At 44.1% G+C, this 13,502-nt stretch overlaps 1 protein-coding gene across 1 annotated transcript in view; it reads left to right on the top strand.

Moving 5' to 3' along the window:
• The window catches only part of col18a1b (collagen type XVIII alpha 1 chain b), a 93,915-nt gene that overhangs the window by 78,030 nt on the left and 2,383 nt on the right, over positions 1-13,502 (top strand). Inside the window, exons 34-38 of the mRNA XM_084426262.1 lie at positions 5,426-5,554; positions 6,903-6,935; positions 7,663-8,034; positions 13,059-13,256; positions 13,348-13,463. Coding sequence (XP_084282388.1) covers positions 5,426-5,554; positions 6,903-6,935; positions 7,663-8,034; positions 13,059-13,256; positions 13,348-13,463 — 848 coding nt within the window. The remainder of the gene's footprint in view (positions 1-5,425; positions 5,555-6,902; positions 6,936-7,662; positions 8,035-13,058; positions 13,257-13,347; positions 13,464-13,502) is intronic.

Genomic DNA, 13,502 nt, shown 5'->3' with positions numbered 1-13,502 from the left:
CAGCACGCAGACCTAGAGCAGGCTATCTAGCGTGCTCATTGGCTGCCCTGCGGCAACTACAGCAGCCTACCACTGAGCCTGGCGTGACGTCACGCCCAATGAACCAAAGGGCACTGCAGGTTTTTAGACGCGTACGCAGCCGCAATAGCGTCCACTATCCATCTGGACAGACTGTGTTTCGAGGCGGCGAGACCCTTGGTGCGCCCACCAAACTAAACGAAAAGCTGCTCCGAGCGCCTGACAGCGGCGGAGTGCGTGATGTAATTTCTCAGTGCTCTGACAGGGCAGAGGAGGTTATTATCGACCTCGCTGCCGGATGCCGGCAAGGCTGAGAGAGAAATGACCTGCGCTTTGAAAGGAGTGCCCATCACTTTGGGGACGTAACCGTGCCTCAGTTTGAGAATGACCTTTGAGTCATTAGGTCCGAACTCACCCACACGTTTGACTGACGACAGAGCTATCAGAAAAACGGTTTTGAGCGTGAGGTATTTCAAATCCACAGTTTCTATAGGTTCGAAGGGAGTGAGAGCTATGAGAGTGAGCTCTGTGAGAGACACCGGGGAGATCGTGCTTGTATGTAGGGGTGAACACTGGGACGTGGGCACATTTTCTACACTCATAACACCATCGGCGTGAGCCGGATAACCAGACATTACACTCTTTCTGAGATTTCTCTGGGTCGCCGTAAAAACGGCGTTTGTGTGCAGGCGAGCGAGTTGTTCAACTGACTCGTTGGCTGCGGTGTACGCTACTGCAGTAGCCTTTTCTAAGGGGACTGACAGAGCTGGGCGTTTTGATGGCGGTCCGGCCGCGGTGGGACTCAACCATCTTTTCCTCCTTGCGACTGCTAGGAGGACTTCGCAGGCTCGGGCTTCAGCGCAATCTTAGGCCGGGGTCCCCGGGGGGGAGGCGGTCTGTGACGGCTGGTCGAGCGCGATCTAGGGCGGCCGCCCTGTCGTCGCTGCGATGACGGAGGCTGAGAAGAGCGCTGTGACGAGCTACGTGCAGGAGGCTGAGCTTGAGAGCGGCCTGCAGCTGAGCTCGAGCGGCGGGGCAGGAAGAGATTCATGGCCTGCGATGCCTTCTGTACCTCGGAAAAGTGTCCAACCTAGTTGGTCGACAGCCTTAGTGAGGAGGCGGAGAAGTTCCGCGTCGACATTGGCGCGGGCCCGGCTAGACTCCTGGGTCGAAGAAGAGGTGGAGCGGTGTGATCCGGACCACTCTTCGCTGTCCGAGGCCAGGAGAGAGCAGCTGTCACCGATAGCGGCCTCATCCGCTTCATCCCCTGAGGCGACGGCAGTGCGGGCTGGAACGGCCGCTGCGCGTCGGGAAAGGGGGGCGGAGAAGGAGAGAGCGAGGCTCGCGGGAAGGGTTCCGGCGAGCACTTAGCTACTGCATCGGGTTCCGGTGGCCTCTGGGAGCGGCGCTTATTCTTGCGCGGTCCGGCGGAGGCAGGTGGAGAGACAGCGTGAGCGTCGAACAAGGCGAGTCGAGCCCGCAGGGTCGACATCGGCAATTCTTCGCAGAATTCGCAGCCCCCCGAAGAGAGAGCGAGGGCTGCGTGGTCTCGTCCCAGGCAGAGAGCGCAGATCACATGGCGGTCCCTGTCGCTGAGCGGGGCTCGGCAAGAGCCATAGGAAATGCGAGGCATTTTGCAACAAACTCTTTTAGAGGAGTGTGTCGCGGGGCGAGCACACAAAGAAAGCACAGCAAAAAAGGATACTGTCGCCGAATAGCGAAGCAGGCACGGATGGCTGAAGGCGGCGAAGACGACCGGCTTCCTCAGGCTCTATCCTCGGCTTGCTGGTCGCTTGTTTCGACGGCGGCTTCTCTCAGAGTCCAGCGATGCGGAGAGCTTCGCTGAAGAGACGAAAATCAGGGGAGCAGCCTCCGAGCCCTTCCTTATATACGCTAAACCACGCCCCTTCTGGCGGGCTGTGACGCGTGAGGGCGCCATTCGCCCTCATTGGGCGTGACGTCACGCCAGGCTCAGTGGTAGGCTGCTGCAGTTGCCGCAGGGCAGCCAATGAGCACGCTAGATAGCCTGCTCTAGGTCTGCGTGCTGCTGCACTGCGTTGACAAGATTATAAAAATTAAGAATAATTTTTTGGCTTCATATCTCGAGAAAAGATGACTTTATAAGCAACTTACGCAATACGAGAGAACCTCTCGTAAGAGAACTACTGCAGTGCAGCCAAAATGCTCCGTTGACTTTTCTGAGATCCTCTACTCTTCCCTGTGGATGACCTGTGACCTACTTTTCTGAATTTTCCGCGGTTTGAAGTTTAGAAAACTGAATTTGAAGTTCCGAATTTCTTCTTCATCTTGAAAACTTGAATCTGTATATTTGCAGTCTAAGAGTTCCGAACAAAAAAATTGCTGTTTGAAAATACATGTCTATAAAATTCAGCCAAAAAACATTTAAATTCGTTAAATTTCAAATGTTCAATATTCGTTTAAAAAATCTAATTCAGAACTATTTAAAATTCCACATAATATTCAATTTTGTTAATTACACTTGTCAATAATTCAAATTTACACAATTCAAATTCAAATCATTTTGTCATATTATAAGTTCCATATTTTAGCCGTTAGTGAGAAGTAATGGTTATTGTCCAAAAGTCACTACATCAATATGGCACTATTAAAAAAAGTTATAAATAACATCAAAACACCTCTAATGCACATCTGTAATCTGTCACTTCTAAATGGCTGTGTTCCCAAAAAAATGAAAATTGCAAAAGTTACTCGATTAGAAAAATTGGTTGAAAAATATAAACTGATTAATGAAAGTCAATATGGATTCAGAAGCAAAAGATCTACATCAATGGCTATAATTGATGCAACAGAAGAATTATCAAATGCATTGGACAATAAAAAAATTATCATTGGAATATTTATTGATCTGAAAAAAGCCTTTGACACTATCAATCACGCAATACTACTCAAGAAACTAGAAAGGTATGGGATACGAGGGGTGGCTGGAAACTGGGTAAAAAGCTACTTAAAGGCAGGGTAGGCAGGATTTTTCTAAAAGACTTTTCCCCAAATTTTCTTTATATACCAATACATAATTAAAATGTAAGTACTATGAAAAAGAGAGTATAAAAATCGAGTGTCTTTAGTCCTCTCAGGGCTGCAATAAACACAGCTACTTATTTCCAATGATTGGCTGGGCGACTGTCACTCTCCCTCGCTACCATGGCTACCACCCCTGCTGCTACAGGAGCTGCCCACATGCGCGCACCCGTTTGACTCGAGGAGGGGAAGAGGCACGGAGAGAGGCACGGAAGCTAGGAAGAATCACAATTATGGCAGAGAAAGAGCAGTCAAAATTCCCAGTACCTGCATATACAGTCAGCGAAGGCAAACAAGGCAAAAAAAGGAACTAGTAAGGTAGAAAGGTAGGCTATTTGTCTCCGGAGTGTAACGTTAGTCCTCATCAGAGCCAACAGTGCTTTCATCGTGGAAGCTCTTACATGCAAAATGTTATGAATCTTACATGAAATTCACCTTCATCACAGTGTAACTGATGGTAATGGGAAAACGTGTATCAATGCAACTTGTTTTTAGCTTTGCCTTATGTTACTAGCTCGTTACCGAATCAAACTCAATATATTTTAAACTTTACCAGTATCGATATGCTAGCTTGATAGTGAGTACTAACAGCCATGTTAGTTGTTTATATTCATAATGATAAGGTATTTTATTACATGTGATTCTGACATGATGTCACTACATGCACTGTGCTCCTCTCTGCTCGGCGCTGGCAAACGCGTCCTCCAAGCTGAGCGGTCGGAATCGCGCGTTCATGTGTTTTGGGGGCGTGGCTTTGGAAGGAGCCCAGAAGGGAGGGGGTGGGAGTGAATGGAAATAAGTAGAATGTGTTTATTGCAGCCCTGAGTGGACTACAGACACTCGATTTTTATACTCTCTTTTTCAGAGTACTTACATTTTAATTATGAATTGGTATATAAAGACAGTTTAAACAAATTTGGGACAGAAGTCCCTGCCAGTCCCTGCCTTTAAGGGACAGAATACAATATGTGCAGATGGGTGAGTCCTCATCTAACTGTCGTGTAATTTCTTGCGGTGTCCCCCAGGGGTCAGTATTGGGCCCTAAATTATTCAACTTGTACATCAATGATATATTTAAGGTGTCACGGACATTTTCTGTTGTAATGACAATTATGATAAGGTTATTAATGTTGTAAATACTGAACTAAGGAATATTAAAAATGGATGAACAGCAATGAATTATCTTTAAACTTAAATAAAACTAAAGCCATATTATTTGGTAATTATAAAACAAAACCGGAAAAGACGATTGAGATAGATGGGATACAAATTGAAAATGTCTCTGAAATAAAAAATTTAGGAGTTACAATAGATAATAAACTAACTTGGAAAAATTACATTAGACACATGAAAACCAAAGTCTCCAAAAGCCTTGCAATAATAAATACAGCCAAATACACTCTGTACCCTGTATTGTTCCCTGACTCTACCATACTTAACTTACTGCGTTGAAGTATGGGGAATTAATTATAATAAGTTATAACTCAGTACAGTCACTCCTAATCTTACAAAAAAAGGGCTAAACGTACCATACACAAGGCTGAATATCTTGAACACACAAATCCACTTTTTCTCAAATCAAAGTTATTAAAAATACAGGACCTTGTTAAATTCAACAAGGCACAATTCTTATTTAAAGCATTTCACAACCTATTACCTCCTAACATACAAAAGTTATTCACACAGAGAGAGCAGTTGTACAGTTTGAGGAGCTATGAGAACTTTTCAATACCAATGGCCAAAACCACTAGGAGGAGTTTCTGTGTGTCTATGCGGGGTTAAACTATGGAATAGTCTGGAGCTTGAACACAAACAATGTCAAAGCATTCACCAGTTTAAAGCACTCTATAAACAGAAGGTCTTGTCACAGTTCAAGAAGGGCGGGGCTTAATCGTCTGGTGATGTATTCATAGGCTGTGTTATCTTACCTTTTAGGTATTCTGATTACCATTGTTGGTATTACTATAATTGTTACCTGCGGTCACATATGGTGTGTATTTAAAATATGTTTGTGTTTTTTCATATGTGTATATATAAATATGTAATTGAGAGTTATGATAACGTTAACAATTAAGGAAGCAGCTACCTTTGTTTTTCTTTTAAATTGTAACAGACCGGGTGGGTCTAAATAAGTCTGACTTCTTCCCACTCCGTTTCGAGCAATTGATTGATTTATGTTGATAAAGTAAGGTGAATTTACCTTGTTTTATAGATCGAATCAAATGCTTCTTTATTGCCTTTGTTATATGTCAGAAAACTGACATATATTTCATTTCATTTCAACATCAACTTGTTTTCTGAGATAATTCATCTTTTCTTGTTTGTTGGTTTGTTTTCATTTCCTCAGGTTATGGTTTTGAGGTCTTTTGACGCTATGGCTGCATCAACTATTCAGTATCCAGAAGGCACGCTAATCTATGTAACAGACAAGAAAGAACTTTTTATGAGAGAAGAGGATGGTGTCAGAAAAGTCCTGGTAATTGTCTATGCTTTAATCTTTTTTTTCTCCATCTTCATGTAAGAAGAGTACAAACTTAAAGCCCAAAGTATACTTTACTTGTCCATGTTCCAAAAAATGTATGTGATAAACACGACCATCCACCCTCAATGTCAAAGCAGCATACTTTGAAAGACTTGTGCACTCAAATGTGAGCTAGACGGAGCAAAATGCAGAAAATTAAGTATAAAGGGCCTTTCAAATAGATTTAGATTTAGAAAATAGAAAGTATTAATCTCTGCAGATTGAGTGTGCATTTCCCCATTCAGTGGGCATTTTCAAACCAACAGGCAAAGCAGGTATAGTGGTTTAAAATGCCCATCAGATTGAAAATGTCCACTGAAACACCCATTTTGGTTCTGCAGAGACAAGTATCAAATAGAAGGGTCTGTTAGGTGCGCCAAATGCATCCATCCACTGTTGTGGCTGATGGAGTATACTTTGAAAGGCCTGCATGCTCAACTGTGTATAAGTTGAAAGACATTAAACAAAATATAAAGGGTTAGTATACCCAAAAATTATTCACCCTGATGTCCAAACTCACAAGTCCTTTGTTCATCTTTGGAACACAAATTAAGATATTTTTCATGAAATCTGAGAGGTTTTTGAACCCAGAGCAGCGCTTCCAGGTTCTACATCAGAGCGCCGGCTCATTATTGGCCAGCTCCTGCATCAGAATCACACACATGCGTCGTGGTGCTCACGTAAATTGCTTCGATCAATAATGAGCCGGTATTCTGACGTAGAACCTGGAAGCGCTTCACTGTGTTTACTACATGAACGGCGTAGGAGAATGACGTTGAAGAGAAGAGATTGTTGAATAAAGTTGTTATTTTCGTTGCTTCATAACATTAAGGTTGAACCACTGGAGTCACATGGACTATTTTAACGATGTATTTACTACCTTTCTGGGCCTTGAAAGTTGCAATGACGTTACTGCCTATGGCTGGTTCAAAAACCTCTCGAATTTCATCAAAAATATCTTAATTTGTGTTCTGAAGATGAAAGAAGGTCTTGCGGGTTTGGAACGACATTAGGGTGAGTAATTAATGACAGACTTTTTTTTTTTTTTTTTTTGAACTTTTTTTAGAACTTTTTTTTGGTGAACTAACCCTTTAAGAACAGGAAACAGTCTTACATATTATATTTCCCTTATTCCATAGCATCACATTTGCACTTTTTATTAAATTAGTATTTAATCTGTTAGTGCCATTAGCTGCATTAGCCCTGACGTTTATTACTTGGCATGTATCCTTTTTGTAATTTTCCAAGAATCTATTTGCTGAGAACCTAAACATTTCTGATGTTTCTGGTTGTTTCGTTTCAGCTTGGAGAATATACCCCTTTCCACCGGGGTCTGGTAAGTAACACAATTAAGTAATTAATCAACCTTAACTTCCTTTGCCCATATGCATTTGACTAACAAGTACTGTAACAATTTAAGCCATGAATAAATGTGCGGTCACGTTAGCAAAAAAAATTTCAAGGGCAAAAAAGGTCAATTGGCAATGGTTGATTGATGCAGTTTTGAACTTGGTAGCTTCAGATTGTCTGATTTGATTTCTTCATGCCTGTAACTGTGCGTGTCTTGTTATTAAACAAGCTAACAAGCTTGAATGTTAATCATTTGCATAGGCGCATTGTACTAATTGTACGCATTGTACTTACAGCTGCTAAAAAGATGATTGTATTGAGATGGAAACCCGATAATTCACTTTTGTTTAACATTGGATCCTTACATTTCTGGATGTGATTCTTCCAGAGCTATCTACTGCTCGAGTTAATGGTGCAAATTGGTGTAGTTGGCACACTAATGCAGTCACTGAAAGATTGGTTGAGGTGATGAAAGTGTAGCGATGCATGAAGCACAACTCACATAGAATTCACTTTCAAACTAAGCAGCTTTTTGTTGGTCGACATGGCACATTTTTGACCAACTTCGAAATCTGCATGGGAAACTTTTCCACCCTCATGCTAAACTTCTGATCACGTGGATTCCTGTTGAAATGATTTTGCCAGGCAACGGTAAATGTGACCGCATTTTTCTCCTTGCTTTTTTTTTTTGTTGTTGCACGGTTGGTTTCTAGGATAAACAGATGGAAGCAGTGGAGCCTCCACAAGTGGTTCACTACTCTCAGGACTACCCCACTACCTCTCGCCCAAGAAACCCTCCACAACCAGAAGCCCTGTATCCTGTGCCACATGATCCCAGATACCAGCCATCATATGACCCATACCACAGACATACAGATCCACACTCCTTTTCTCCAACTGATCCACGGTACTCGCCATCAGTCGACCCAATTTACCAGCACTATCCTGATTCCAGAAAGCACATTCACGGCAGCCACCTGGATCAGTCTGGCTATCCTGACAGAAGATATGAACGTACGCATCACCTCAGGCCTGTCATTGAAGAAGCCAAGCTTCCAGCTCACACACACACAGCAGGACATGCAGTAAGCACCTCATCATTTTTTATGAGGAATAATTGTTTGCTTGTCTATTTATTTTTGCCTATGCACCATGAGGAATGTCCTTTGTTTTTTGTTTTGTTTTTATATGTAACACTTTATTTTAAGGTGACGTAGTTACGTTACTATACTTACTATAATAAAAACAATAAATTACGCATAATTACAAGTAACTAACCCTAAACCAAAACCTAACCATAACACTATAGTAAGTACATGTAGTTAATTAATATTACTCACTTATTTAAGTACAATTTAATTACGTCACCTTAAAATAAAGTTTAACCGACAAGTATATTAACATAGAAAATATTTTAGTATGCTATAAATAATGCCTATATCTTTTAAATTGTAATAATATTTCACTTTTTTTTTTTATCAAGAGACTTAAAAAAAAAAAAAAATAGAGCATGACAGAAAATGTACAAACCATTGGTTAAAGTGATGGATCAGAACTATTTGTAGCAACCTTTTTATTCCAAATTATTTGTTTCAGTCTTCAACTAGTATTGTCACATTTATTTAGGCATATATAGCGCTTTATACAAATACAGAACGTTTCAAAGCAGCCGAGTAATAAACAAGAAAATAATAGTATTAATGTTGCAAAGTTCTTTAATTATGAAATGAATACAATTTCAGCTGTAAAGCAGCTTTAAAAAAACTAACAATAGTGTCATTATTAAGCTCAATTTAGTTCAATGTTGATTCAGTTTAGTTCAATTCAACTAAAAAGCAGCTCTACCGAAGATAATATTGTCATTATTCAACTCAGGTCAGTTCAGCGTAACATAAAAAAAAAAAATGTAAAAAAAATTAAAAAATGTATTTTACACAAACAAACAAAAATAATAATTCATTTCACATTTATTTGTATAAAGTGCTTTTCACAATACACATCATTTCAAAGCAGCTTTACAGAAAATGCATGAGTCCACATTACAATTTAGTGTGATCTGTTATCAGAGGTAACTGTCTAAGTTCCCTTTCGAGAGGTCTCTCCTATTGCGTAAGTAGCTTACGCTATGGGAAAACTCCTTTTCTTGAGAATATTGAAGCCAAAATTTTAAAATGCAGTGCAGCTGCACAGTATACACAGATGAACGGCGAGAGCGGTCATTGGCTGTGCTGCGGCAACTGCACGAACCTATGGCGCCCTGACGCGTCAGAGCCCGCCAGAATGGGCGTGGCCTAAGGCTATAAATTTAGCCCATTGTCCGCCTGGGACTTCAGATTTAATCTCCTTCAGCGAATCACCACTTCACTGACCTCTGGATAAGAAGCTTCTCGCCGCCGTCGAAAAGCCTTCAGCAGAACAAGCCACCTGCCTTGCAGTTCTGAGGACGCCTGCATTCCTGGTTTTTCAACTGGACGCCGCCTTCAGCCGCTGTTCTGCTGTGTCATCCGGCGCGCAATATATCCTTTTAACGCATTAGTGTGTTTGCCGTTGCGTCACACTTTTTCTAAAAGAGCAAATTTGAGGCGTTGTTGCAAATGCCTCGAATCGGCGGAGACTGTCACATCCTCTGCGCTTCCTGTCTGGGCCGTTACCACGCGGAAGATGCACTCGCTAAGGGCGGCTGCCCTGAGTGTGACGAGATGGATCTCCCCACCCTGCGGGCTCGACTGGCTGATTTCGCCAACGACGACCCCGCTTCCCGCTCTCTCTCCGTTTGTTTGAGCCGCTCAAAACTGCGCCGTGCATAAAGGATGTCAGAGCGGACGGACACGAGCAATGTTCAGCGCCCGCGGCAGCGCACGCTGATGAAGCGCCCGTTAAGAATGCTGACGACCAAACAAATCCTCGCGCAAATTCGCCCGGGGGATTGGTTTTTCTCAGTGGATCTGAAAGATGCTTATTTTCATATCCAAATATCGCCTCATCACAGGCCGTTTCTGAGATTCGCCTTGAGGGGCAGGCTTACCAGCACACAGTACCCAGTACACAGTTCGGCCTATCTCTGGCATCCCGTACATTACGAAGTGTATGGATGCGGCACTTACCCCCCTGAGACAGCGGGGAGTGCAAGTACTAAACTACCTCGACAATTGGCTGGTTATAGCTCAATCAGAGGCACAGTTGATAACTCACAGATCCTGGCTCCTCAGCCATCTATAATGCCTGGGTCTCAGGATCAACATTTCCAAGAGCACACTATCTCCCAGCCAGAATATTTCCTTTCTGGGTATAGTGCTAGACTCTATTCAAATGAAGACGTGCCTCTCTTCAGAGCGCGCGCTCTCTATTCGACGCCTAGCGGCATCTTTCAGAGCGGGCGCCCGCGCTCCCCTCAAAAGATTTCAGAGGATGTTGGGTCTCATGGCCTCAGCATCAGCGGTACTCCAGCTCGGATTACTGCACATGCGTCCTCTCCAGCGCTGGCTAAAAGCCCGTGTCCCAGCTCACGCGTGGCGTTCTGGCCACTTACTAATCAGAGCGAATCACGGCTGCATCAAAGCCCTGACTCCCTGGAAAACGATCGACTGGTACCAGTCTGGCATGAGTTTGGGTGTGATTTTGAGGGGAAAGGTGATCACGACAGACACCTCCAACCTAGGTTGGGGAGCCCTCTACGAGGGCAGGCCCGTCTCTGGCCTTTGGTCAAGCCCAGAGAAGCGCCTACACATAAACTGTCTGGAGATGAGAGCGGTCGCTCTATCACTGAAAGCCTTTCTCACATATCTAAAAGGCTACCATGTCCTGGTCCGAACGGACAACATGGCAGTGGTGTCTTACATAAATCGCCAGGGCGGCCTTAGGTAGAACATCCTGCACGCCATGGCCAAGAGTCTCATTCTATGGGCTCAGCACAATCTGCGCTCACTGAGAGCAGCGCATGTGCCAGGCATTCTGAACCAGGGTGCAGATATGCTGTCCAGAGACAATGTTCCCCCAGGGGAATGGTCTCTCCACCCTCTAATGGTTCAACTAATATGGAGCATCTTCGGCGAGGCAGAGGTCGACCTCTTCGCCTCAGAAGACAACGCTCATTGCCGAAAGTTTTTTTTCAAAGAACACGGACGCGCTTGCCCACGAATGGCCGAGCCGTCCGTTGTATGCATTTCCTCCGGTCACGATGCTACCACAGGTCATCGAACGGATCAGGGAAAGCAAGTGTGCAGTGCTACTAATAGCCCCTCTCTGGAAGACCCAGCTTTGGTTCGCCGAGGTGACACAATTGCTGAAATCAGCCCCATGGCCAATTCTGCTGAGGAGAGATCTCCTCACGCAGGCGAACGGGAAAATCTGGCATCCCCATCCCGACTTGTGGGCCCTTCATGTATGGCCCCTCAACGGGTACCCGGGTGTCTCCCGGATAGGGTGCTGAGAACCATCACTGAAGCAAGAGCGCCCTCAACCAGGCGCCTCTATAGTCAGAAATGGAGGGTGTTCTCTGGCTGGTGCGTTGCTCGGAGCCTGGACCCCAACTCTTGCGATGTACTCGCCTTTTTACAAGAGCTTTTGGACGCGGGTCGCACCCCCTCCACGCTCAAAGTATATGTGGCGGCCATAAAAGCATTCCACGCTCTTGTGGCCGGACAATCAATAGGAAGAAACAACCTCGTTGTCCGCTTCATTAAAGGGGCAAGGAGGCTTAATCCTCCGCGACCCCCCTCTGTGCCAATCTGGGACCTCTCCACGGTCCTAGAAGTACTGAAGGGTGCCCCATTTGAGCCGCTTCAGTCTGCAGACCTGAAGCACTTCTCACTCAAAACCGCTCTTTTACTGGCGCTCGCCTCAGTTAAAAGAGTAGGCGATTTACACGCGCTGTCATCAAGCACGTCCTGTCTTGAGTTTGGGCCTAACGACTCCAGAGCCGTCCTTAAACCAAGGCATGGTTATATTCCTAAGGTGCTCTCGACTCCTTTCAGAGCACAGGTTATTTCCTTAGCAGCTCTTTCCTCACCAGAGGACGAAAGAGACGTGAGTTTACTCTGTCCCGTCAGGGCTCTCAGAGTTTATCTAGAGCGTTCTGTCTCGTTCAGACAGTCAGAACAGCTTTTTGTGTGCTTTGGCGACCGCACCAAGGGTCTCGCCGTCTCAAAGCAGAGATTATCGCGCTGGATAGTTGATGCTATAGCGCTGGCTTATGAATCTAAGGGCCTTCATTGCCCCTTAGGTATCAGAGCTCATTCCACGAGAGGCATGGCCTCGTCTTGGGCTTGGTCAAGTGGAGAATACCCATTGATGATATCTGTGCGGCAGCCGGCTGGGCCTCACCGTCCACATTAATCAGGTTTTATAACCTACAAGTCCCTGCTTTGTATTCAAGGGTACTTTCAATATGAAATGTGTAAGCACAAACCCCCCATAAAACTTGGGCCGATACATATCCTAACGTAACCTCGGTTCCCTGAGATGAGGAAACGAGTATTGCGTAACTCGCCGTGCTTGTGCTTTGATCAAGGGATCACTTCAGTTGATTTAACCTGAAGTCCCAGGCAGACAATGGGCTCAATATACAGCCTTAGGCCATGGCCATTCTGGAGGGCTCTGACACGTCAGGGCAATCCGCCATATGTTCGTGCAGTTGCCGCAGCACAGCCAATGACCGCTCACGCCGTTCATCTGTGTATGCTGTGCAGCTGCACTGCGTTTAAAAATTTTGGCTTCAATATTCTCGAGAAAAGGAGTTTTCCCATAGCGTAAGGAGGTTTCCCATGCGTACTTACGCAATACTCGTTCCCTCATCTCAGGGAACCGAGGTTACGTTAGTAACCGAGACGTTATGTATTTCAGAAATGTACATATACAAATCACAGTTAGCTAAAAATTACAAACAATGTAATAAGTTAAGGCAGAAACAATGAGCTTATTGAAGTAATGAATACTTGATTGTTAACAAATGATAATGACAGAAAATTGTAGCATTGGAGTATAATTGGGAATTTGTTAACAATAGAAAGGGCTGAAGGTCAGCTGATGTCCTTTTATATAATCTATATTGTTTGTAATATAAACTTATTTTCAAGTTATCTTATAATAACTATATGTTTTGTCATCCTAGCTGCACCTAATTTCTCTCAACTCACCCCAACGGGGCGACATGCGGGATATTAGAGGTGTAGACCACCAGTGCTTCTTACAGGCCCAAGCAATTGGGCTCAAAGGAACATTCAGGGCTTTTCTGTCATCCCGGTTACAGGATCTACACAGTATTGTTCGAAAGCATGACAGGAATCTGTTTCCTATAGTAAATCTTCAAGTAAGATCCTTCATTTGTCACAAAATCTTTTTCTTTTTTTTTCAGTTAATACTGTAGTCTTTTATAAAGCTGTTTAATATCTTCACCACAGGATGAGGAATTATTCAGCAACTGGGAGTCTATCTTTAGTGACTCAGAGGGCAGGCTGAATGATGATGTGCGCATCTACTCGTTTGACGGTCGAGATGTTCTCAATGATGATGCCTGGTAAGGGGGTCTAAGACATATTCCTTAACAACTAGAACC

This window comes from Rutilus rutilus (assembly GCF_951802725.1).
Source record: "Rutilus rutilus genome assembly, chromosome: 12".
Classification (NCBI taxonomy): Eukaryota; Metazoa; Chordata; class Actinopteri; order Cypriniformes; family Leuciscidae; genus Rutilus; species Rutilus rutilus.
Note: the sequence above shows the minus strand (reverse complement) of the source record. Positions and strands in the feature narration are given on the sequence as shown.